Below are 25897 nucleotides of genomic sequence, written 5' to 3'. Positions count from 1 at the left end.
GTTACTTTCTGAACTGTGTTTTGTAAACTATGTAAGTGGACTGCCTCCGGTTTGGGCTGCTGACACATTAGACAGCGGTTGTACTCTATTTGTCTTCTGTGGCAAAGCTAGTTTCCCATAAGCAGGTAAGAGAAGCCCTGTGATGTTGACCATGCTTAGTTGTAGTGATACTGGTAGTAGTTTGAGGAACAGCACTATTTATCTATGGGCAAATATATCTGGACATAATTCACTACATTTAGAAAATGTCAATGTTGCGTAAGTAGTTTGAATGAAATGTATTTCCAGACTGCCTCCCCTCAAAAAAAAAAAGTTCAAGAAACATGCATGAATTTAGTTATGTATGAAGGAAAGGAATGAATATAATGACTCCATTATGCTAGAACTTTATTTTAAAGCAAGGGAATTTTGTGAGCAAGAAGGAAGGATTCTTGATCCCTTTCCTCTAGCCCCAAAGCAGCACTCTTAGATGCTTCAGTCGTAAGAAGAGACTTTACAAAGCACCGTCTCCTTTGCCAGGTGGCTGCTAACACACATCAGTAGAATGTGCTCACTCCCAGTTTCATTATATATACATTGCTATGTTTCCCTGCAGATACCAGGGAAGCCTCCCAGGCAATCAAGTCAGATCCAGAGAACCATTCCATCTAGATAGCAATTCCTACTCCTAAGATGTACGTCTGGTCCCGTACATGCACCAACCTACAAGTCTAATATTTAATTCATTGTTCTCAGCAGTATTCCACAGAAGATAAGCCTCAGTCCTCAGCAAGCTTAGTGATCCCAGCAGCCTTCACTTCCAGTCTGCTCTGGAGGAATGACATGTATCCAGCAATCATACAAAGCCTCCTAAAGACCCAGGTACCTAGTGCCAGGATGTGTCTGTGCTTCCATAACCATGGAAAATAAAGGTGATGATAATAATAATAAAACAACCTGAATGAGCACATTCAACCTGCATGTCCCATTCTGGGAACTACACTTTACAGAATGTATGCTTAACTGCCCTATATCTCATCTCAGGGCATGGGCAGCCTTGAGCTTTAAGGTGTCTGTATTGTGAAAATGCTTTTTCAGAGTCTAGACAATTTGACAAAAACTACTGACGGATAGTGTCCCTAAAACAATCCTTCAGTGCACATGAGTAGTCAGGGTATTATTATTATAATGTCTTCTGCGTTTAGTCACCCAGGTCACACATTTGAATATCCAATGACATAGGTTCTCCCAAAGCCTATTTGAAATAAATGAGTGCTCTCCATCCATCCTACTTAGACAAAAGCCATCGTGACAGTTGGCACATTTTTGGCATTTGTCAGCAAAGTGGGAAGAAAATAAATGACCCATGGAACTGAAACAGGCCTGTGCTGAGGGCCACTGGACAGCAAGTATAGAGTGGTCTCCATCTCTTGCCGAGTGGGAACTTGAATATCTGCCAACACAATCCGCAAGAGAAAGTAAACTCAAGACGACCAGAAAACTCATTAGCTATAACACACATACACATCCATCTCCCAAACATTTCACAATGTTCTAAGCCCATAAACACTAGTTTATTGCTGTCCTATTATTAAATGATTATTATTAATAGAATTATCAACACCTAGAAAGGTTAGAGAAGCGACCCTGGGAACCAAAAATGATTCCATCCTCAGGTATTTCATGAAGTGGAAATGGAAATAAGGACTCTAAGGTTGTGGTTTTTCTACTTTTCCGTTATTCTATGTCACCTTTGAATTTTCTCATGAAACATTTAGAGAAGAAGTAAATGCAATTATCTAAGAAAGGAAGGTTAAATATCTTATTATAATCATGTCTTTCATTCAAATGAATAACATATGACAAATTGTCATGTAGAAAGTCAAGATCATATTGAACTTGTCAAAAGCATTTGTTTACACAGTGGTGAACTGTTTAAAGCACAGGAGACAGGGGTCCAGTGGCCAGGAAACAGGAAAATGTATATCCCTGTGAATTTCAAAGGAAAATGATACTTTATGCCAACATTTTGTTGATATGATCACGAATAAATAAAGATTAAGTCAAGAAAACCACATATACTGTTTCCTTTGCAGAAATTCAAGGGAGCTTCGGTGATAAAATCAAAAAGCCCAAAAGTTCTTAATTAACTCTGTTTTATTTCACCTTTGTAGTACACTTGCTAAGTACTAGGAGAATCAATGGCCATTGGACGTTTCAAAGAATATCACAGGTGAATCTGAGTTTTGCTCAGGTATGGGTGTGTAAGGATTGAACCTAGTTTTTCAGCCTTGCTTACACTCTGAACATACACAGATTTGCATGCATCAAGATGCTCCATAGCATGAATATACCACCTACACACACGGATGAATGCTCTCTAGATGTTAATAACTGCCTATTGGATTTTATTCTTCCTTTTACCTTTGCAAATATTTTATATACTTTTTAAAGTTTAAAATCCATTTATGTGGTTTATTATGAGGAGAGAAACATAGGACTTCTACCATCAATTTTTGAGCTTAATCAGGGCTTGAAATTGGCTGGAATTCTTTAGAATTGGAGGCTTGGACTACACGTGACGATGAAAAACTGTCTTCATGGGTTAACCTGCAATGACTATTTTCTCTGAAGTGGACACTTTCATTGTTCTTAGTTTGGGACTCAGTTTTCAAAGCAGCTTGTGGACTAAAGGTCTAGGTTCTAAGAAGAGCAGCACAGGAATATGGCCAGAAGCCTCACTTTAGAGAGAGCTGAAAGCTTCTTACTAGATCTTACTTTTAACCTGCATGCGCCCTTCTGGAGAATTGAAACTCTAGTGCCGCACTCTAGAATCTTCCAGCTCTCATCTTGGCTTCATAAAGTTTTCTTTCCTGGGGAGCTCCCCACTTAAAGCACCTAGAAATTTCTCGTTCCTGTTTGTTTTCAAATACTGTCAAAATTGTATTAAAAAGTCTATTGGACGTTTTGCGAACAATCAATTCTAAAGCAAAAACAAGAGAACAGTATAACAGAGAAAGAGATAAAGACATACAAAAATATTAGCATAATAATGTGATCTACTAGCTGTCCAGTTAAGCAATGCTCATATCTCTACTCAATAATCCGGACTTAAAACATAGCAATTGGCCACATTTTACACTGCAGTACCATCATGGTAAAGAAACTCCACAAAATAGGTCAACGGCGGACCATGCCATGCTTGATCAAACCGCAAAAGCGACACAGAGGAAGAGGCGATTCCCATCTTATTTTATTCTTCAATGGATACTAATTCAAAAAATGACTAAAAGAAAAGAAGAATTTCGGACATGAAAATGTGTATATCTTATTCTTGGCTTTAGCTCACAATTTAGGGAGGGAAGCTTATCTTAACATAGTATTACTTTTTTAATTTAGTAGCCATGAATGTCGGCATGGGTAAGTAGTGTGTACAAGAAACAATAGAAGTAGGTGTTACACACAAAACCAGGCACAAAGGAGCAAGCTATGCATTTCCCCATCTAGATTTTCTTGCCAAAATCAAAATGGCATCAGGCATTTAAAACAAACACTTTTCAATGTCATTTTCTCTTCCTGGTTAGCATTCCTTCAAGAAACAAAAAGAGATTCACTGTCCAAATAACATTTGGCACGTCTGAACGTTTTACTTAAACCCTTTTCTCGTACGATCATACCACAACACTGATCTCCCTCCGAACAGGCCTCTAGAAAAACACTTGACATTGAGAATTGCTCCAGCAACACAACAATCGCCTTGAACTTGAGCACTTACCACGTAAAACTGTGAGTCTGGTGGACACACTTATTTCGGCCACATTATTGGAAGCCACACATTCGTAAATGGCCTCATCCCGTGGAGTTCTTAAGGGCTGTATTCTGAGAACTGATCCAGATCCATCATCAAATTCTATTACCTATTAGAGGAAACAATAGCTGTCACAGGTGTTGTTACAAGCATCCACCCCTCAGCTAAACTTCTCAGTGCCATAGTGCAGAGACGGCCATTAGGCTCCAAATGGACCAAGCATCAGTCTGACAGAGCACTGATTTCTACTAAGGTGCTAGAGCAGAACATTTGATCAAATGTACATACCTTGTAACAAAAAAAGACAAAAACTACAAATACACAGGAAAAGACTTCTAATCTCTAAGAAAACCACAACGATTTTTCTTATTAATATATCTAAAGCTTAGTAATTATACAAATATGGCACAATCGTGATGGATAAAATTGAGTTGACTTTGGCAGCACATGTGCTTATGTGGACTCATTGAATACTCAGAACATAAAGTGAAAACCACAAATATTTCTGTCTCTTTAAAGGGTCGCATTCCTAACAATATACATATATGCTTGAACCATGAAGAAAATCTGCATAAGTCTAGTACTTAAGCAGACAACAAGAGGACAGTCATAACCGAAAGCCTGTCAGCACGCACTAATTTCATCATAAATTATTCCAGTATTTGTTCCATATTAGCATCTTCTGCATTTTTAGGGCCTTCTGGCCATGAAGTGGAGGCTTGGCCTCACCAGGTCAAAAATCATTTTCTAAGTACCAGCCCTGAATGCGCTGTCATTGTGAGCTCCACTGTGAAACAGAAGAAGCCCACTGGTGATCTGGTTACTAACAGTAGGCAAAAGAACGAGAATCATGTCTGCAAACCAGGACAATGGTAGGTGTGGACCACGCTACTTTTCCATCACTGAGATCGTCTACAGCTGCTCACTGGGACACTGTGCTTTTGTAGTGTTTCCGCATGCCTTGACTGTAGATAAACTAGACTTTCTAACAAACCCAGTTCTGAGTGGCTTAATCCCAGGTTCTGTGTGCATGCATTAGCATACAGAGGAAGGAGGTTAAATATTTTAATTGTATTCACTTTAGTTCCATTACGTATTCCAATTTAATCATAAATTCAGAGATACTAAATGTCTCAAAACACCACTATAAATTCCCAACTCTATTAAGCACACATTTTAACATGAATCTAGTATACATCTAAGAGAGAAAAGTTCCAGTTACTAAAATCTTTTCTCAAATTTTCCATAATTTCATGTAAAATTATTTAGGAGCATTCTATGGTTTAATATAGGAAAATGCATAAAGATCATTATTAAAAATTCCAATTAATTCTGTATTAAATGTAATTATATATTCATATTCCTTAACCATTTTGTATACTGAAACTTTTCTATATTGTCACATATTAAAAACCAGCATTCTAACTCCCACTTTGAAAGATAATTTAATAAGTAGCAGCCAATGCATGCTTACCAGACACCAGTCACCATATTTGGTATCAAAAGAAGTGTCAGGAAAACCAGTTTCATCTCCTCCTCACATGGGCATATAAAGTGTGTAAGGACGTGTATGTGGCTGGGTGTGTGTGTCTACACAAACTACCAACTTGTTAAGGTATTTCAGGGCAGGACTCACTATCACCTCATTTAGCTACTTTGTATAAAAATAATTTCCCCTGAATCTGTTTATATGAGTCTCGTCAATAACTATGAACAAAGAAGATCTCCTGCTTTGAAATATGTGTTCTATCATTTATTTTTATAGCATTTATTTAAAAAATCACTCTTAGCAGCAAGCATATAAAAGAAAACTTTTGACAACAAGAAATATTTTAATGATTAAGAGGGGAAAAGGTTGTATACCCTAAATTCACACCACTATACATCATTTTTATACAGTAAAAGAAGTTCTTTGAAGATATTTTAAGATAATATTAAGCCACTGTGTCTTAAATACAAATATATACAAATTAAAATTTATATCTAAAAGTATAGGTTATGATTTGGAGTCAAAATTGTAAATTTTCCGGCAATCTTGTCTACTTCCAATATCCAGGAGGATAACTATATGTTTTTCTTTGGATTCACATTCTTATTTAGCTTCTGTAGGATTTTTTATGAATTATAGGCTTGATGTCCTTTATTTATGGCTAGAAACCAATTATGAGTGAGTAGATCCTGTGTTCATCTTTTTGGGCCTGGGTTACCTCACTCAGGATGGTGTTTTCTATTTCCATCCATTTGCATGCAAAATTCAAGATGTCATTATTTTTTACCACCGAGTAGTACTCTAAGATGTATATATTCCACACTTTCTTCATCCATTCTTCCACTGAAGGGCATCTAGGTTGTTTCCAGGTTCTGGCTATTACAAATAATGCTGCTATAAACATAGTTGAACAAATGCTTTTGTGGATATTGGAATTAGACAAGTTTGCCGGACAAAAAATGGGAACTTGGGGGTGGGGTGGGATGGGGGGAGGGGGGATGGGGAGAGAAAAGTGTGAAGTGGAGGATGGGAAGAGCTTGGAGGAATAGGATGGTTGGGATATAGGAAGGGTGGATATGGGAACAAGGAATTATATATCTTAATTAAGGGAGCCATTCTAGGGTTGGCAGAGACTTGACTCTAGAGGGGTTCCCAGGTGTCCAGGAAGACGCCCCCAGCTAGTTCCTTGGGCAGCTGAGGAGAGGGTGCCAGAAATGTCCAGATCCTATTGCCATACTCATGAATATCTTGCATATCACCATAGAACCTTCACCTGGCATTGGATGGAGAAAATGACAGAGCCCCACATAGGAGCACCGGACTGAGCTCCCAAGGTCCTGAAGAGGAGCAAAAGGAGGGAGATCATGAGCAAGGAAGTCAGGACCGTGAGGACTGCGTTTACCCATTGAGACGGTGGGACAGATCTAACGGTAGACCAAGTCCAGTTGGAATGGGACTGATAGAACAGGGGACCAAACCGGACTCTCTGAATGTGGCTGACGGTGGAGGAGGACTGAGAAACCAAGGACAACGGCGATGAGCTTGAACTCTACAGCATGGACGGGCTCACTGTGAGCCTTGTCAGTTTGGTTGCTCACCTTCCTGGACTTAGGGGGGAGCTGGGAGGACCTTGGACTTAACATAGTGAAGGGAACCCTGATGGCTCTTTGGCTTGGAGAGGGAGGGAGTGGGGGTATGGGTAGAAGGGAGGGGAAGGAAGGGGGAGGAGGAGGGAAGGAGATGGAAATTTTTTATAAAAAAAATAAAGAATTAAAAAAAATTTAGGCCGGGCGGTGGTGGCGCACGCCTTTAATCCCAGCACTAGAGAGGCAGAGGCAGGCGGATCTCTGAGTTTGAGGCCAGCCTGGTCTACAAGAGCTAGCTCCAGGACAGGCTCTAGAAACTACAGGGAAACCCTGTCTCGAAAAACCAAAAAAAAAAAAAAAATTAAATTTTCCCGCTATCACTAGCCAGCACTGTTATAAATATAAACTCATCACCCTGCCATACTCTGAATGGTGACAACACACTGGGTTTGTAGTTGGGATATTTATTTCTCACCACAGATTACTATCAATTTTCCAAACAGAAATAGGCCATAAAATCTATTAGAAAATCAAGCAAAAAGGAATAAAGATTTTATAATACACCATAGTCGAGGAGTCTTGATGTCCCCTAAAAGCCACAGGGCCCTCTGCATGGCTTCATTTATAAGTGTGTTTTGCTTCTGAATGAACAGATTCCTAAGCCACACACTTCTTTCCAAACACCCCAGAGGAAAGTATGAAGGGATTTAGCATCACAGAGCACTTCTTCCTGCGGGAAGGAAAAAGTCTCCAATGTTCTCCCTGCATAATTAGACTGTTTGGCTTTTAATTCCAATAAAACACTGAAGTCAATCTCTTATTCTAGTCCATAGGACTATCAAAGTTGATCCTTGCTGGGTTTTTTTCTTTTCTTTCTCTTCTTTTTAAAATCCATTCATTTATTTATATTTATTTATTTTGAGACAAGGTTTCTTTGTGGCTTTGGGGCATGTCCTGGAACACGGAACTCATTCTGTAGACAAGGATGGGCTCTAACTCAAAGAGTTCAGCCTGCCTCAGGCCCCCTGAGTGCTGGGATTAAAGGCATATGCCACTGCCACCACGTGTCAATCTTTGCTGTTCTGTTGCCTTTTGGTAAAAGAAACTAAAATCCCCTTCCACGAAAATAAAACTGCATTTAAACTATAGGACTGAGAGGGTAGGGACTTCTAAAAACAATACACATTTCCGTGCAGCCACTAGACGTGGGAAAGTAAGAACACTGGATTCTATCTTAAAATCTTTAAAGAAAGTGGTCTTTCCTAGCAGGCTGATCCTAGACTGCTCTAGGCCCTTTACTTGCAATAGAAACCAGAATCTCAGGCATGTGCTCTACAAAGTCAACTCCCCAGATTTTAAAGTTCTTACACACGTGGATACAAACTCAGCCACTACAATGATCATGTTCTCTATTCTAGAAAGATTTTGAGCTACAGGGCTCATTGCTGGTGACATAAGTGTCACACCTCAGTGCTTATGCCAACCCATGACAGAGTAGAGAGTGCATAGATGTGTTCTTCCCCAGAGAAACAGAACAATGGACCTAATACCTCAAATCTCTGGTTGCTGACTTTCTTTCCTTTTTTGTTCCAGACAATTTTAGGTCTTGGATCCCCTGTAGCTTGACAAATGAAGGACGCAACTCCGCCAGAGACCCCTGTCTGATCAACCGGAGTTCGTGTAAACCTGGGCGGTGCTGAAATAAGAAGAAATAAACACCACAATTAGCAGGAATATCGAAATACAGATCATTTCCCAAGTACACTTTTCGCTCACTGTACACAGTCTAGTTCACAGCATCAGTGTGGAAAGATTGAAAAGTGAGCTAAGCACCTCGCACGTTTGATGGTAACTTTGTGGTCAAGTTCTATTACCCGGTAGAGCTTTCATTGCTGAAACCTGTATTAAGGCAGAGATCCTATAACATTCAAAATGCAACATCACACATTAATTTTTATTACCAGTATTTAAAAATCCAATTTGTCCTCTGTAACAAAAGCTCATCAATCAAAGTGAATAAAATTGCAGCACATTTACTTTGATGTCACTATCAGGACTCTGCCAGAAAGCAGAGCTGCCACGCCGGGCTATTAAAATCAGTGACATTTAAGTGAAGTTCTAGGAAATTTTAAAGAGACAAGAAATATAGCCTGGAATTAGAAGGCACAGCAGGAAACAGGAAGGAAAAATGGCACAGGGACTTTCACACATTCTCTTGTCACTTTCTCCTCATTTTATGAAAAAGAATGAAGGAGAAGCTTCCCGTGGCACAGGGAAAGGGGGCGTTTTAGGAAACACTCACTGATGATTGACAAAGATAAAAAAAAATGGAAAATGCAGTTTCAGGGTCTCTGTTTCCATTAACTATTTCAGCAATTACACTTCTCTTGTTCCTTGAAAAGACTTTTTTTCTATCCTATATATCAAAAATCTAAAAATCAGTCAAAGTGATGACATAAGATGTAGCTCTTATTTATCTACAAGAACATTCATTGTGAAATCTGATGAGCAGAGGGATATAAGTAACAAAAATATAAGTAATGTTGATGTTTATGTTGAAATTGACTATACCATGAAGATGGAATATTTTGTAAGTGTAAACTCTTTTATCATATGGTAGGAGAAATATTTATGAGTCAGTGAAAAGCCACAGAAGGATAATACAGAATTCAATCTGAGGAACACCTGTAAGAAAACACATAAAATTATGCAAAATATAAGAAATCAATAATGATGATGGTTTGTGAAGTAGGAGTACGTCAGTTGCTTTTTCTGTCTTCCTATCTTTGTTACAGATCAACACAATATTTAAAAGGTTATATTTTGATTTGAGGATATATAATGTCTGTTGGCATGTGTAATGTCTGTTGGCACATGTGTATGAGGATTTGAAGAGGTCAAAACAGGGCATCAGATCCCCTGGAGCTGGATATACAGATTGTGGGCCACCAAATATGGGTGCTGGGAACTTGTTCAGCAGCAAGAGATTTTGACTGCTGAGCCATCTTGCCTTTCTTCATATTTGAGATATTTTTCATTGTTATATTTGGAAAGTGTTTCGAAGTCAAGAACACTTTATGTTTCTATCTTGCTTTCTTTTCTTTTACTCCGTTACAGATTTTATCACCTTCTGTTCTTTACTGGTATCACTGACAATAGCTATTAATAGCTCTAGTTAACATTTAATTTGAATTGAATCTTCAAATTCTAGGACAGAAGAAAATAATAGCAACATTTGTTATTTGCATTTTGCTCATTGCTACCATGAATCTCTACCCCCAGTCATGCTTCTACATGTTGTCTTTCAATCTCATGACATGGTCCGACTCAGTTTCATTTCTCTGCAGAAAGAGAAAACAGATTCCCATCTGAGGTTCACTGTTATTTCACAAATTATGATGATGATGATGACAGATGGTAGGTAGGTAGGTAGGTAGGTGGTAGGTAGGTAGGTAGGTAGGTAGGGAGACAGATAATTATGTAAGCAGACAGACAGATAGATAGAGGCATTACAGAGGACAATCATAGCTTTACTATTTCTTCAGTGTCAACTTATAAGATAGAAATAAAGTATTTTGCAGATAGTCTCCAGTTTTGAGGTTTCCTATCTAATTATATAGTCACACAAATGCAGTAATGCAGGAGAAGAGAAAGAGAGAAATATCTTTACAAGCTATTCATAGAAAGTGACTCTTCTTCTTGTGAACAAATTCAGCTTCTTGATGTCTGAAGCATGTTTGTGTTCAGAAAAGCTAGGAATGAAATGACTCCCCGAGCCCTGTTCACTACCACATGTAGGATCATGGGTAGAAATGTAAATAAGGTAATTACAATGAATGATGGGAAATACTTAAAAATGATTTTAAACTAACAGTGAGAAGGATTCAAAACAAAACAAAAGAACTAATGTCACTTTTCTGAAAATAATCATGATATTATGAGCTTTCTTATTTTGCTTTCCACTATTTCCAGCAATGCAACTTGATAATAAATACCCTTAGTCAGTACCTAATAAAAAATAAATCCAAAAAAATAAAAACAATCTCATCCATAAAACATAATTAATAAAGAAAAGAAAATTCCTAGTGAGTGTCTTTGTGAAATAAAGTCCATTGCTTTGCTGTGTTAAATGTCACAATACTGCCAATTTTGAGCCCCTTTAATCTCCAGTCTATATTCCAAACTGACCAGCCTAAATTAAATCCACTTACATTGTTTTCAAATTTCTTGCGACACTATAGAAAAGAAATGGAGAGCCAGTGGATGAGATGAAAACACACACACACCAACAGTATATTTAATAACCCTAGAACAACTATGGGTTCCCCTGCACTGGGAGCATTTGTAAGGGGTTCTGTTCACTGTTTTGTTTCTCTTTCCAACAGAAAGAAAATTTCAGATTCTTACAATCTGCAAGGAATATCTCCCACATGGAGAAAGGCTACTCTTACCCACAGTTTTCAAACCATAAAAGGAATAAATGTCATTGTTGTATGATGGGAAGGAATAGATGTTACTGATAATCCTTTCAGTAGGTATGAATGTTGTATAAATAATTGTTGTGGCCGGACCAATTCTAAGATTGATGCAGTCAATTCTTGGCAGAGAGGCACTAGAAGATATGTAATACAGGGTTCAACTTCATGATCCCAGTAATGTTGGGGGAAAGTGAAAATTTGTACCTTCAGAGGGCATAACAACATGAAACATGAATCTCCCATGTACACTGGCAAAGGATGAAAAGAACTAGATTCAACACACTATCATATTTTGGAGTACATTCTTCCCAAATGTTAGTCATGCTCTGAAGAAGGAAGAAGAAGTATGCAATTAAAAGAGCAAAACATAGTTTTAACTAAAACCCCACAAACAAGGATATCACAAAGGAACATATCCCAAATGAGGACATCACGCACAAGGATAAGTACAAGGCTGTGTCATGAAGGCTTTCATTCTATGAAATACAAACATCAATGTATACTTAGCCTGAAGTAAAAAGTGAAAGAAATGCCAAGAGTATAAAGAGAAAGAGAAATAAAGAACTGTTCAGATGCCACTACATAAAGCCCTGGTCTTCCATGACTAATGTAGCTAGCTGGCTGCAATTGCTCCTCACATAAAGCTACCAAGACTGTGCTTTAAGCAATGAACTTTTACTCAAGCAGATTTTGACAATATATATGGAGTGAACTAACCAAAACTAGCAAACTATCTTGATCATCCTTAACCACATGTATTACTGAGGATAAAAATATCTCTTAAGTAGAATTTGTTAGGTATAGCCAGATATTAGCAGGACAAATTCATTGATGAATTTTTAGTATCTATGGAAGAAGATAGGGAAAATTCTTAAAGTTTAAAATGACTCAGGTTTGATATAATTAGTTTGGTCAACTGCGACTCACTTAAAATAGGATCATAGAGCGGAGAACACGCTATAAAGTGAAGGAAGAATGTGATACCATTTGTCAAATTTAACTCTAATTAATATGATGTTTCTGTGGACATCAAGGAAATATGTCTTACAGGGAAATACACTAAGCAGCATGAAACTAATTGGCTTCATTTCTTTTCACTGATTATCATTTCCTTAAATAGAGAATTTTGATTTTAAAGGGATATTAGTCATAACATTTTTCTCAAGATCTTGAAGTGGGAAGGTTAATAACGTTGCTGTACAATATAAAGGGAGAGAGGATGTTCAGGATGAAGACGTGGGAAGCCTGTATTCAGGAACCGGCTCCCTCCCTTTTTGCGAACCTTCAAGCTGAGTTGCCTCAGACCTGTGTCTGCACATGTCAAGGCAAGAACTCTGAAGAACAGATCATTAACATGGCACCTACAATAACCAGGTGGGAAATGAAAGAGCAGAAGAAGGTGGTTCAAAGAAGTGCAAAGGCCAATAGAGGCTTTACCTTCTCTTCCAGCCAGAGGACATCATTTTGCGACTGAGGGGAACTTGGAGAGTGGCTAGAACTTGTGTGAATGCTATTACCATAAGCTTGATTTCCACTGGGCAGGAGCGCAGGGAGGAGACAAGGCCAAAAGCTCTGGGAACATGAAGAAAGACAGAGGTCCCCGAGGTAATGTGTATCTGAGGAAAACAGAGCTCACGACACAACTGGGATCTGTGTGGTTTTCCCAATATGTGTTCTGTAAACTTGCAAACATAGAGGTGTTTTGCCTTTAACATGGTCACACTGAAACTGAACTTTCTCACTGGTGTACCTATGGCCAACCAAGGCCTTAAAAGTTAGACCATTAAACGAATTGCTTACCCCATTTCCATCTTAATATGACACCCTAAACAACCTCTTAGCTTTAAATTTTAATTTAGAGGACAGAAAAATTTTGAATGAATTAAATAACTATTCTTAATAATTGCATGCACTAGAAGAAGTGCTTTCATGATCTTATACTCAAGGATTTCCAGTGGTCTCACAAAGTGTACTTCTGACTTTATCTTATAAACTGAGAGAAAGCTTTACAGTAATATAGGGATTTGTAGCAAAAGGAAGGAGAGGGGGAAAGATCAAAAGAGAACCGGGGAGATTTAGAACCAAGAGACTTATGAGCTTCTAGTATAATTGTGAGGTCCTGTTTTACTATTCAAACACAGAAGGTAGAAAGTTACAGATATGCCACAAAGTTCAAACAAGTTACCTAGGTTCCAAGTTCAGCAGAGTTGACTACATTAATTCCTAAGTAGTCTATATATATGATCAGCATTTGCTCATGAGGAAAATCAAACACAGTAAAGTCCCTGCTGTTGATTCTCCTTCTCCTTAAGACCCCTCAGTGATGCACTGCTATGACTACAGAAACCACTACTGTTACTAAGGTTTCAGCTACAAATTCTCTTGAAATAGCTGCTGGAGTGTGCTCAGATTTTATAGACAGGAGCCTCTGTGCAGCTACCATTATTTAAGCTGGTAAGGGCTGCTTTGTACACCAATGGACAGGGAAAGCAATAGGGAGAGAAAGATAAAGGAAGGGAAAGTACTTGGCACACTCAGTCTGACTTACTGAAGCATATATCCCACTTGAAGTCTGCTCTCAATGTCCAGTCTATGTTTCCAATACTTGAAAAACTGATTTCTAACATTGCAAAACCAGCACATGAAAGCACCCTATGCCCCACATCTCCCTGGACTCCTCTTACCACATGGCCACTTCTGTTTGTGGCTCTTCATGTCACCGAGGTTCAACCTTTCAAACTCCACATTGTCTTCTGACACATCCATCCCATGACCAATTCCTGGGCCAATTAATACACTTTGAATATTTTATAGATCTTTATTTTTATACCCAATAAGAATGGCCTCGTTTTTCTTTCTAAAATGTACGTTAGAATTAACTGGAAGCCTCAGAGAGAAAATGTACAGGTGTGTGGAGCCTCATTCCCAGGCCCATAAAAGAGAAAATCTGCTGGGGAGAGGACTAGGCAAACCTTTCTAAATAACTGCAATGTTTGCTTAGTTGATAGCTGTGACTGATATCTGCAGTTCGATCACCCTCATGCCAGGGTTTCATTTCTTTTATCAATATTATATATTACTATGGAGGGTTTTATTTTCTCTTTCATCCTTTTTGAGTTTCGTTTAGTGCTTCTATAAATATGTAATGATAGCTATGCATTTTCCACTCACACAATAGACAGGGCAAAAAAACCCACAGTTGTCAAGTAAATTAGAAAATTTAATTAGGCTTTCTAGATCTTTTTGAATTGCTGCTCGTAGAATTTTCCAAACACATGTCCACTTCTGTCCATCATGTACTTGATTTTCTGCCCTCCATGCGCTGGTACATGCTCTTCTCTTAAGCAAAGTTACTTCTCTCCTATTATCTAATTTAGAGATTATACTCATCTTCAATCAGAAGAAAATCATCCCAATGTCTATCTGAACAGTCATTAAATATATAACACAATTACACTAAAAATATATTTAGTTCAATTAATATTTAAAAACCAAAAGTTTATATCATTAAGGACTATAGATAGAATTTGGCTTAATGGTTAAAGGATTCCAGCTGCTTCTATTTCAGTATCATAGAAAGACTCCAATAATTCTTTTTAAATAAATAACCCTTGTAAAAAATTAACAATATCTATTGCTCACTCATATTTATATATAACTCTGATGTTCTTTATTCTTAGTGTAAAATTCCAGCAAGTATGATAAAGTATTACATATAGAAATCACTAGGAAAATTTGACAGTTGTAAAGCTTATCAGAAATTTTAATAGTTTGTCTTGATTAATAATGTAAGTAGAAACACCTATGTTATATTACTGATCTTACTGGCCATGCCACTGATAATACTAAAGATTATGACTTTATCACTGCCAAGGTTTCAGCTACTTAAAATGAGAGATAAAAGGTGAAGAAGAAGGATGATCATTTGGGAAGGATGTTAGCTGATTCCCAATTCAAAGAGCAAAGTTCTTCTAGCCTGGTCTGAACGTTTTCTGTTGAGACATAAGAAGGTCATGCCTGGTTATGAAGTCACATACATCAATAGGGAAGAAGTGATTTTGTAGAAGTACTCATGAAAATATTATTGTATACTATAAAAATATTTTCCAAATTTTAAAAAGGTAAAATAGTCAAGTACATCTTAGACTTCCAAATTTATTTCTGACACTCTTATGCAGGAAACTTTTCAAAGAAATTAGATTTCAGCAGTTTTGATTTTATTGCTAGGATTTTCTGTCCATTTTAGTGACTTCCATGAACTTCTATGTTTTATTTCACTCCATCAACAAACTATAAAATAACATATCTACATTTAAAATACCCTATATTTTAAATTAATATAGATTATTATGAGTTATTAAAATTTCAAATATGCTAAATGTTACAACTTGTAAGCTTAGTTTTATTTGTAAGGGCTGTTGTTGGAACTCTTTCTTTGCTTTTAATTAAGAAGCATTAAGGGAATATTCAGTAGAAATTTAGTTCAGTTCAGATAATATTTCCCAGAAGACTTGGCAGTGTAATAGTACTACAAATAAGAATAGCTTCATGCAATCTATGATCTAGAAGGAGTTAAAACACAGAGCTTTTATCCTGTTTATACAGACATATAAATGCAATCGATAATTATTTCTCTGCCCATTAATTTCTATGTGTTAAAACTGAGCAAATCACAGGACCAACCTATAAGCTTGTTAGGAGCACCAAAGGGGATCATGGAGAGCAAACATTCACCACAATGTCTGGCATATTTCCAGTAATTAGCAAATACTGATAGCCCATCAACACACTAACCAACCTGTCATTATAGAACTATCATTTCTTATCAGTTTTATGAGTCATTGAATGTATTCACATGTACACACACCTCTCCCACATTACAGCTGGTGTAAAAACTTTGAACTGCCTTTATTGCCAGACTTGTTAGTCAGCTTAACCAGAGGGAAATTGGTGCCAGTTAAAATATGGTTGATTTGTTCCAGGAGTAACTCATCTCCAGCACTGTCCCTATCCTTCCGTTCCAGTAGACACCATGGGACTTCTCCTCCAGTTGCCTCCAATCCTGGATACCATCTGCAGTCACCTCACATTTCAGAACAACAACAACAAAAACAATGCCAGCTCTGCTGTTCAAAACGCTGTGCATATGGTTGCAGGCCTGCTCACATGTGTGGGTCCAAAAGGATCACCCCATAGGCATGAGTAGCAAGAAGCAATGGTGGTTCCAACATATTTCATTTTAGATATGACCCCAGCTTCTGTCACTTCTGCTAATACACCAGTATAGCTGGAATGAAGAATAACAACAATTCATACTGTTTGAAAGCCTTTCACATTGTAAAGTCACATTCTTGGTTCTCCCATGCAGGTCCTTTGCTGGTGGTGTTCAAAATGAAACCAGAATGCGACATAACTCTAAGATATTCTTAATAATAAAGAAACAAGGTTGGCATAGAGCACTTGGGAGGCAGAGGCTGGTAGATCTTTTCGAGTTCTAATATTTTTGAGTTTTACAAGGCGAATTCTAGATTAGGCATGGGTATGTGTCAATACACTGTATTAAGAAGAAGGAAAAGATAATTCAGTTTTCAAAAATAATGAAAGAAAGCACAATGGAATATTCTAGAGAAAAAAAAATGACAGGACGATGGCTCAGAGTCTAGAAATAAAAGACTGGGGGTAGTGGTGCGGCTTCTGTATATGTTGTGCGTGTGTCAATTTGCTTATATCTGGTGTTTCACTCCTTTCAAATAAGCAAGTTACCTGTCCTGGGTGATTCAGTTTGCAGGCATACAATGTGTATCAGGTTAGGATGCAGAATAAATAATAGCTTTTTATGATGATCAGCATATGCGATTTGATAAATTATGATTAAATAGTAAGTAAATTACCAGTGAGTGATGTAATGACTCTGCTTTGAAAACTAATTATATACTAAAGATGCTAAAGGATACAAAGTTTCAGAGCCACATTTCTTTCCAGTCTACATTGCCAGCTTAACCAAAGTGAAAGTGGAGTCTATGGAAATGTGGTTGATGGATTCCTCAAGTCAATCTGTGATGCAAGATTATGTCATAAACTAGCGGTTACTCTGAGTGTCTTACTCCAAAATAAATGGCCAGTCTTACTGAAAACGGCAGTAGTTTAGAGAAGTTTTATAGCTCGGGCATTGCAAAAGTGGAGGAGCTTCTTTTGCGGTATCTGTGTTAAGTAGCCATGGGAAAATATTAGCATTAAGAGGAAATGAAGAAAATACCAGTAAATACTGTATGTCATGCGTGGCTTTGACCCGTTTCCATTACATCATCTGGTTAATGAAGAGGGATGCAGAGGCTGTGTATTTTGAACATATTGGATACAGAGAGCAAACTTAAAGCCTTAAAGTAGAACTGTGAAGTGGCTATCTAAGCCGCGATGCTGATGGGGTGTTTTCATTAGAATGTATGATTCTGGTACAAGGCCTGATGAGAATGGCCGCACAGACAATGCTGTGCTTCAAGACTGTGTCATAAACCAGTGGTTACCCTGAATGCCTTACACCAAAACAAATGGCCAGTCTTACTGAAAATGTCAATAGTGCAGAGGGGTTTTATAGCGCTGGTGTAGCCAAAGAAGAGGACTGTTTATTTTGGTCATAATACCCATAGTTCTATGTTAAATAAAAAGTTATGATGTTGAGACCATTCCGTTCACAGCTGTAAAGTAAGTGTTTATGACTCGAGTAGTGATATATCTTGAGTAAGATAAATCGCTACAATATATTGAATACCTCATTGCTGCTCCGACCCATGGGCCTGCCGTCTTGTACATGTGAACAGGCCTGTTGCAATATACACAGCGTTTGGAACAGCAGAACTGGCATTTTTGTTGCTCTGGAATGTGATGTGACTACAGACGAAACCTGGGATTGACAGGTACTGGCAGGGAAGTCTCAAAGTATCTGTTGGAATGAATATGTAGGGACAGCACTATAGGTAATTCGCTCCAGGAATCAATCAACAACATTTGGCTGACACAAATTTCCCTCTGATTAAGCAGGCAAAGCAGTCTTGGAATGAGTTTAGCTTAGAAATTTCCCACAAGCTGTAATGTGGAAGAGGTGTGTGTAGGTGTGTCTATCTTCATAAGACTGATTAGAAATAAACTTCAAATGTATTTGTTCCAGAAACTGAAAAGCATTATGTACAAACCTTTATAGGAAAATATAGCTGCTTAATTTTGGTGTGTTATTAAAAAGTTGCATTTTATGTAAAATACAATATCATGCAGAAGGAACACACTGATTTTGTGTGTGTTTGTGTGTGTGTGTGTTGTTTGGTTGAGATGGTCTCACTTGTAGTTCTGGTTGGCCTGGAAATGTTTATGTAGACCAGTCTGGCATTAAACTCACAAAGATAAGCCTGCTTCTGCCTTCCTCATACTAAGATTAAAGGTGCGGGCTACTGAAAAACTCTATAATAAGAATACAGCAAAAATCTCAATTAATATTATCTTCTAAATAAATATTATGACTTTGAAATGATTAAGCACTTAAAAACTGATTCTTTAAAAAACATTTTCTTGGTATTAAATATTTTGTTTTAAAGGTTTTAGCTTTTGTTAATCTTTATGTGAGTATATAATGAACAATGAGGAAGATAAAAAGCAAACTAAAAAGGAAATTACTTTCCTCTAAGACAGTGTTGTTTTAAAAAGAAGTGAGGATTTAACAGCTATGTTTGAAAACTGCCAGCATTATTCTCAGTTAGATGAGTACCCTGCTAGAAGCATTAGTATTCCAGGTCTGTAAAATTTATGCCATAGCTTTATTCTTTGTAGTACCTGCACATTAGAGGCATTCAAAACACTTTAAAGCAAATACAATTATTTAAGTAATAAGAAAATTTTAGGTATGAACCGCTGTTCCTTCTAAATAATTCCCACTAAACTGAGATTCCATTTTATTTCCATTTAAATACATTTCTCCATACAGTCAAAATTTTAAGCCAGACAGTGTACAGCAATGATCTACCATCTTCTGCATCTTCTTATTCAATGTTAGGTAACCATTAGGACTAGCAACGTTTTGTGGGATATTAAAAATTCTTGACTGCTGGAATCTTTTCAGCTGAAAATAAGTAGTAAGTACTCAAGGGGACTTATTTTTACATATTAAATTCACTTAAAAATAAAATCGGTCTCCCTTTTAGAATCAAGGAGAACATTTGCATACATGCCTACTAGCCGGACAGTAGGGACCCATTATGCCCCTGTCTGAGTTCAACCTTAACCATAACTGATCTCTACATTTTCAGGCAGTGGCCCCACCAATAGAAAACACCCCTCGGTCAGCTATTTGAAAATACAGAAGACGGAAAGCCTGACAACTGGCTCTACGCTAGGACTGTGAAGTCATGTCCAAGCAGGCAGCGATAATAATAGATAAGCACCCAGCCGTGGCCTGGCCCTGTCCACATAGCAAACCTGAACCGACAGTAATTGGACCCTGGCACTGACACAGCTCAGGATTCAACTCCTTGGCTTGTAGATAAAAATAAAGCTTTAAAGAACTTAAACAAAATGAGCTCTAGGTGGAGCAGAAGATAATGTAATAACACTACTATTGTGTGCTTAGTTCTCGGGAATAAAATAACCCTGCCAACACTACCATGCAACACTGTATTCTTCTCCTCTGTCAGCTACAATACACTCAAAACAGACACTCAGGGAGTCAGTCATCAAGAGGATAGGGTCTTTACCCTCCTTCACTTCCAGTTCTATTAAGGGGTCACATGTAATATGTAAATACTATCTCACCTCTGAACCCACAGAAACAGAGATCTTCAAATAGCAACACCCTAATTGTCTTCTTGGGCCAAAGTGGACCCTGGAACCAGTTCACTTTCGTCAGATTATGTAAGCTTTTCTAGAGAAACACAATACCCAAGCTCCAGGAAGATGGGAGGCTTTCCAAAGAAGCAGAGACAATGAAGGCCTTATTTACCAACAATTCCCCCTCTCTCTAATTTACAGCTCAGGATACTAAGTCAGAAAACAAAGGGTCTTTCCATACAGAAATGACCTTTGTAAAAAACCTGCAAACAAGAATTTAATTACACTATTTACCAATAGTGAATGCATACAGAAATAAACTGAAACATTTCTTGCTGCAGCTTCCCCAATTTAATGGGTGCAGGCAACATCAGAGCAATTTAAGTTGGTTTTGTGACAAATTATTAAGACACTTATTATAGAAGAAAATCAACCAATAATTACTGCTCTAGCACATGTCTATTGTTCTCAGCATAAACAGAAGCTGGGGCCAACAACTGATGTGCCCGTCCTCTGCTAACTTAGAGAACATTTCAGAGTCCCAAGGCCTCTTGCCAGACTCAGGCATGCCATAGACACCCAGGGCAACCAACAGGGCTTCACTGACCATATTCAGGTCTCCCTACTGTGGTGACCCTATTTTCTAGAGCTAAAAATACAATCTGAATTATTAAGACTCCAATTTTACAAAATCACTGGCCATTGCACATGACTCTGAAACATCAGTACGGAACCCCAAGTACTTGGGGGTTTTAAGTAAGACCCTGAAAGTGTCTGTTAATGTCCAAAGAGAATTATCAAAGGAAGAAAGTATATGTTTGCATTTGAGAAACAGGAGCATTTATAATTATACAGCAGGATGCATAGGTCATATCCCAGGTGAACATAGTAAGAGTTAGTAAAGGAACCTGAGGTTATCCTGCATAAAAATTCCTTCTGCTAAGCGGAGGTGAACCTCTTGGGATCGCAAAAGGGATGAATACCACTTATTTCTTGAAGTCATTTTATAACCACGTCATAGTTCCTCTTTCCGTGAAAGAAAATATTGCTTTAAAGTCTGCTGCAAAGTCTCTGTCAGCTTTTAGTCTCTGAGGTTTTGGGAACCATGGAGAGTAAAGGCTGCTTTTTGAGGTAGATCTAAAAATATTACAAAAGATCTCTTTTCAGAGGCATTACTTGCAAGACAAAAAGACAGAAGGGAATCTAAAGGGATATGGAGACACTGATTCTTAAATAGCTGTGATTCCAACTCCCCAGACAAATGGTACCTAGGATTTCCTAAACACCTCTGTGAGATGTACCGTGATGAAGACACCAAGGCAGTCACAACACAGGCAAAAGGCAGCAGACGCACCCACGAGCCTGTGGGAAAACACTTCTTTCTTAGCGGCTTGTCATCCTTCACTGAACATTCCAGGGCCCCAGTAGGGAAACTGCTCTGAAAACTGCCCTGAAGGTTCCTGAACATTCACTGCAGTGCACTGGCCTGAAGGATCCCCAACCTGGTTTAAATAATATCTTTCCCCCTTCCTGTTTGGAGGGGATGACCCTACCTGAGAAAAATCACAGCAGTGTAAGCGCTAGTATGATCAAAAACTCATGATTTACAACCTCAAGTGGACCCTTATGCCATCTCTCAATCAACTTCCTGCCTGTACCTGTCTCTCCAGCAGCCTGCCCTGCTCTAACCTCTGACCTCATGAAAACTGATGCTTGAGGCTCCTGCTTCACAGATAAAATAACGTTATCCAACATGTGTAAGGCTTTCGAACTAGAAATCACTCTTCCTTTCATTTTGCCCTGAGGAAGACCAACTGTGTCACATGTGTATTTTATTTGTCTGCTCACCACCCTGGGACATTGCTACACCACATATCTGTCTATACTGTTGTTTATACAACAACATCTTCACTTTCTCCCTGGATAACACACACGTCCTATCAGGGCAGGGTCTCTCGCTACTCACATTTTGAGGCAGAGGACACTTTGTGATTTTGTAAATACAGGCCTGTGCATGACAGGACATATGTAGGGCTCCTGGTCTCACCAATATTGTCAGTCACACCCTGCCCACCACCATACGCAAGCCTCGTGAATAAGCTCCAAAGAATATTCAAATTTGTCACATCAAAAGCAATAGCTCTATCTTGCGAAATTCTAGCATCGATGGACACTCTGGCTCAGATTCCTCCAGATAAAGCCAACTGTTCACTGCTTTACCCTGTTTCTTTGCAATTATCATTGCTTCACACTTGATTCTGCACATAGATCTTGCTTATCTGGCTTCTTTTTTTGCTGAATTAAGACATTGCTGCAACAATGAAGCTTTTATGAATGAGGCATCTACTTATGCATTTATTACAAGTTACTTATGTTATAGTCTATGGAATTAAGCTAATCTAAAAAAAAACCCACAATTACAGATTACATTTGTGACAAACCCTCAAGCACTGTAAGCTTAAATTTATTTTCAATTCTTCATAAATAAACACTAAGGGTTACAAGGATGAACATATCTCACCAAGAAAACCGATAATATTTGGGTTGAGAAGAAATAAAATAAGCTTAGTATGTGGCTATAGTAACAAGTTTGCTGTCACACATCACATCATGATTCACCCTTGGGTGATGGCTTTAGGAAAGTGAACTCCTCTAAAGCCCATTAATCTGCCAAGACTCTTTCATATTTTCAAGGTTAGCCTACCTTGTGCTATCATGAGCTATATCATTAGCGCCTTCTATTTTTCAGTAAGGTTGTTTTTTCATGTAGTATTTTAAGTAATCATTCTAATATTTTAATAAGATATAGTTTCACTTCACCTGTTAAGATGTAAGACAGACAGTATGAGCTTCAAGATTCCTAAACATGCTTAGAAATGTAGCTGGCATTAGATAAACAGCAAGTAATGAGACTATGAACCAAACAAGATACAAGCGGCTAAGGTGGAAAGTCATTCCTCCCCAATAGGCAACCTGGCCTAGACACAACACATCTATGCCAGCCAAGGCTCCGGAGAACGTTTTGTGCAAAAGCTTTCATTTGGAAGGTCTACAGCACCCCAAATTCCAGATGGAATCTGTGCTTTCCTGACCAGCTGCTTTAGCGTGATTTATTACACTCCTAAGTATATAGTGTGAACTTGAATGGAAGAAAAGAATGGTGTTCCCTTTCTCAACAGAATTCATGAAAATTCTGAGGTTAAATAACAGAGTTTCTTGATTCCCTCTGAGTTTGGAGTGATCATTCACCCTCATTGGTACAAAGAATTTTCCAGTCATATTTTCCAGCATTGTTTGAGGGACATAAACCAAGTGACAAGAGAGGTGCTGGAGAGGTGACCCTGCAGTTAAGGGCTCGGGCTGCTCTTGCTGCCCCTCCTAATCTACTTCCAGTATCCACATAACGAATATTAGAGGGACAAAAGACAATTTTGCAATTCTGTGGAATCCATCAAGGACAGTTAGATTGGGACAGACTTGGTTTGTACTGAAGACTCTGTTAAGATTACCCATACTTCACTACAGCTGGCCTTATGGGAAAAGGTTGTTTCCACACATGATGTGGGATGCCCATCTGTATGCTATGAATATGTTTTATTATCATTTGTTAATCAATAATGCTGTTTCAGCTAATGGCTTAGCAGAGCAAAGCCAGGTGGGAAATCAGAACAGATATATATATATATATATATATATATATATATATATATATATATATATATATAGAGAGAGAGAGAGAGAGAGAGAGAGAGAGAGAGTAGGTGGAGGAAAGAGAAGCCATGTAGCTGTCAAAGGAGAAGGGCATGCTGGAACCTTGCCAGTAGGCTACAACCTTGTGGCGATATACAGCTTAGTAGAAGTGGGTTAATTCAAGATGTAAGAGCTAGTTAGAAATATTCCTGAGTCATCGGCAGAACAGGGTTGTAATTCATATAGTTTCTGTGTGATTATTTTTGTCAGGGTGACCAGGAAACACAATATTAGTCTCCATCTACACACACACACACACACACACACACACACACACACACACACACTGATGACTATCAATGTCAGTAACTGAGAGAATTCTATTTCCAGTTCCTAAGGTAAAGAAGTGAATGACCGATAACTTGGTCTATGTCATATATTTGAAGGGTATTATGCTGTCACTACACAAGAGAACTGGAATATCCTGATGACACATAGCCAGCTAGCCATCATAGAAGTTACACGTTGCTAATAAAACCCAGGACTAGAATATCCTTAACTACCAATTTTAAATTATAAATACATTAATTAACACAGCTGTACAGAAACTAATCTATTTTTCTATTGTCCAGATCAAAAAAGACACGATCAAATTGCCATGTATAACAGAGTTAGAATATTATTATCAAGAAGTGTAAGGAAACCAGTTTCTAAGTACACCAAACAGCAGTTAAGTCACTACGTGTGCACCATCAACTCAGAGGCTCTTAAAAACAGCCCTCTTTCTAATGCAATATTGAAGCAGGGCACAATTGCTACCAAGCAAGCTTCAGATTCTAAAATAAATGATCAAATGGAACACATTTGAGGAACACAGTAGCGTGGAGCCAAAGGTTAAAAAAGTGAACTCACTTACTCCCATGGTTCTATTGCAGGTGTCATTCCTAAGTGCTTTATTTAGTCTCAGTCTTCTTCTAAGTTTAAAAGATTTAACTACTCTCCTTAGCTAAAATAAAATTAAAAAAAAAACAAAATATTTAAAGAGGTCTGTTTCGGTGAGCATCAGCATTCAGAATATCACGAGGTAAATGTAGATGTTGACCTGATTTAATTCAGTCTATTTCAGATCCTATCAGGTTGTCTAATTACAATGTAACTGATCACGTATAACATAACACCAGGATGATACAAACTATGGAAATCAAACAAATCCCTAAAGAGATGGAGAGGGTTTTTGTTTGTTTGTTTGTTTTTGACTGTTATCAGAAAAGCTTACTAAAACAGACCTATAGGAAACCAATTTATTTCAATATTTGGTAGATCTATAGATTCTTTATATTAAAAAACATTACTGCAAGTTCCTTCATAATAACTCCCACTGGGTTTTTCCAGCTTTCCCAATGTGGCAATTTCGATCTTCTTGACTCCAACTTCCAAGTTCTGGGCTTTCTGGAGTACATCTTTACATGGGACTCTTTACTGTAACCTATAAGCATTCAAGTTTGTCAATTTCAAATGTAAAGATGGGTTTTAACTACTGAAAACAGTATTGCTTTTACAGTTTGGAAGTAGTGTGTAAATGGTGGTTCTACAGTTCTACCATTTTCTAATGACTAGCTTCCGGTAGCAAGTGCTCATGTCTCACATAAGAAGCATAATTTTTAAAGTGAGTGAAGACAGCCAGGGGAAGGAACCCCTGATGTTTGGAATCTAAGAAAATAAAAAGCTGTACTCTCCTACACTGTAGCAGAACACTTGATGTCTCAGAAGAATTAGATATTTACATTGCAAAAAAATAAACTTGGGTGGGAAATAAACTTTATGAAGTAAAATTCTGTTATCATTGTACTTTTGAAATGGCTTGACTCTCCAAACTCATTTTTAGCTAAAAAGGAACTTTTCGACTGATAGACATTCGTGATGAGAAGAGTGTTTTTCAAACATAATCAAGTAGGTGCACACCTGAAATTCTTGATTTTCTTCCCAACAGAAATTAATGCATGCGTTTTGTTGGTTATAACGCAAAGGTGAAAAATCAATCACAGATAGAATGCTA

General features: G+C 37.9%; 1 protein-coding gene across 22 annotated transcripts in view; it reads right to left on the bottom strand.

Annotated features, from left to right (window-relative positions):
* Positions 1-25897, bottom strand: part of Ptprd (protein tyrosine phosphatase receptor type D) — a 481801-nt gene that overhangs the window by 276697 nt on the left and 179207 nt on the right. For 11 of the 22 annotated variants that reach the window (XM_038332350.1, XM_038332356.1, XM_038332352.1 and 8 more), the window contains exons 3-4: positions 8410-8558; positions 3755-3896 (exon numbers count right to left, since the gene is read on the bottom strand). In XM_038332350.1, the coding sequence (XP_038188278.1) occupies positions 3755-3896; positions 8410-8558 (291 nt within the window). The remainder of the gene's footprint in view (positions 1-3754; positions 3897-8409; positions 8559-25897) is intronic. The other 11 variants (XM_038332351.1, XM_038332370.1, XM_038332371.1 and 8 more) reach the window with 1 other exon arrangement.

Source organism: Arvicola amphibius, chromosome 6 (genome assembly GCF_903992535.2).
Source record: "Arvicola amphibius chromosome 6, mArvAmp1.2, whole genome shotgun sequence".
Lineage (NCBI taxonomy): Eukaryota > Metazoa > Chordata > Mammalia > Rodentia > Cricetidae > Arvicola > Arvicola amphibius.
This window is presented reverse-complemented; position numbering and strand designations above follow the sequence as displayed.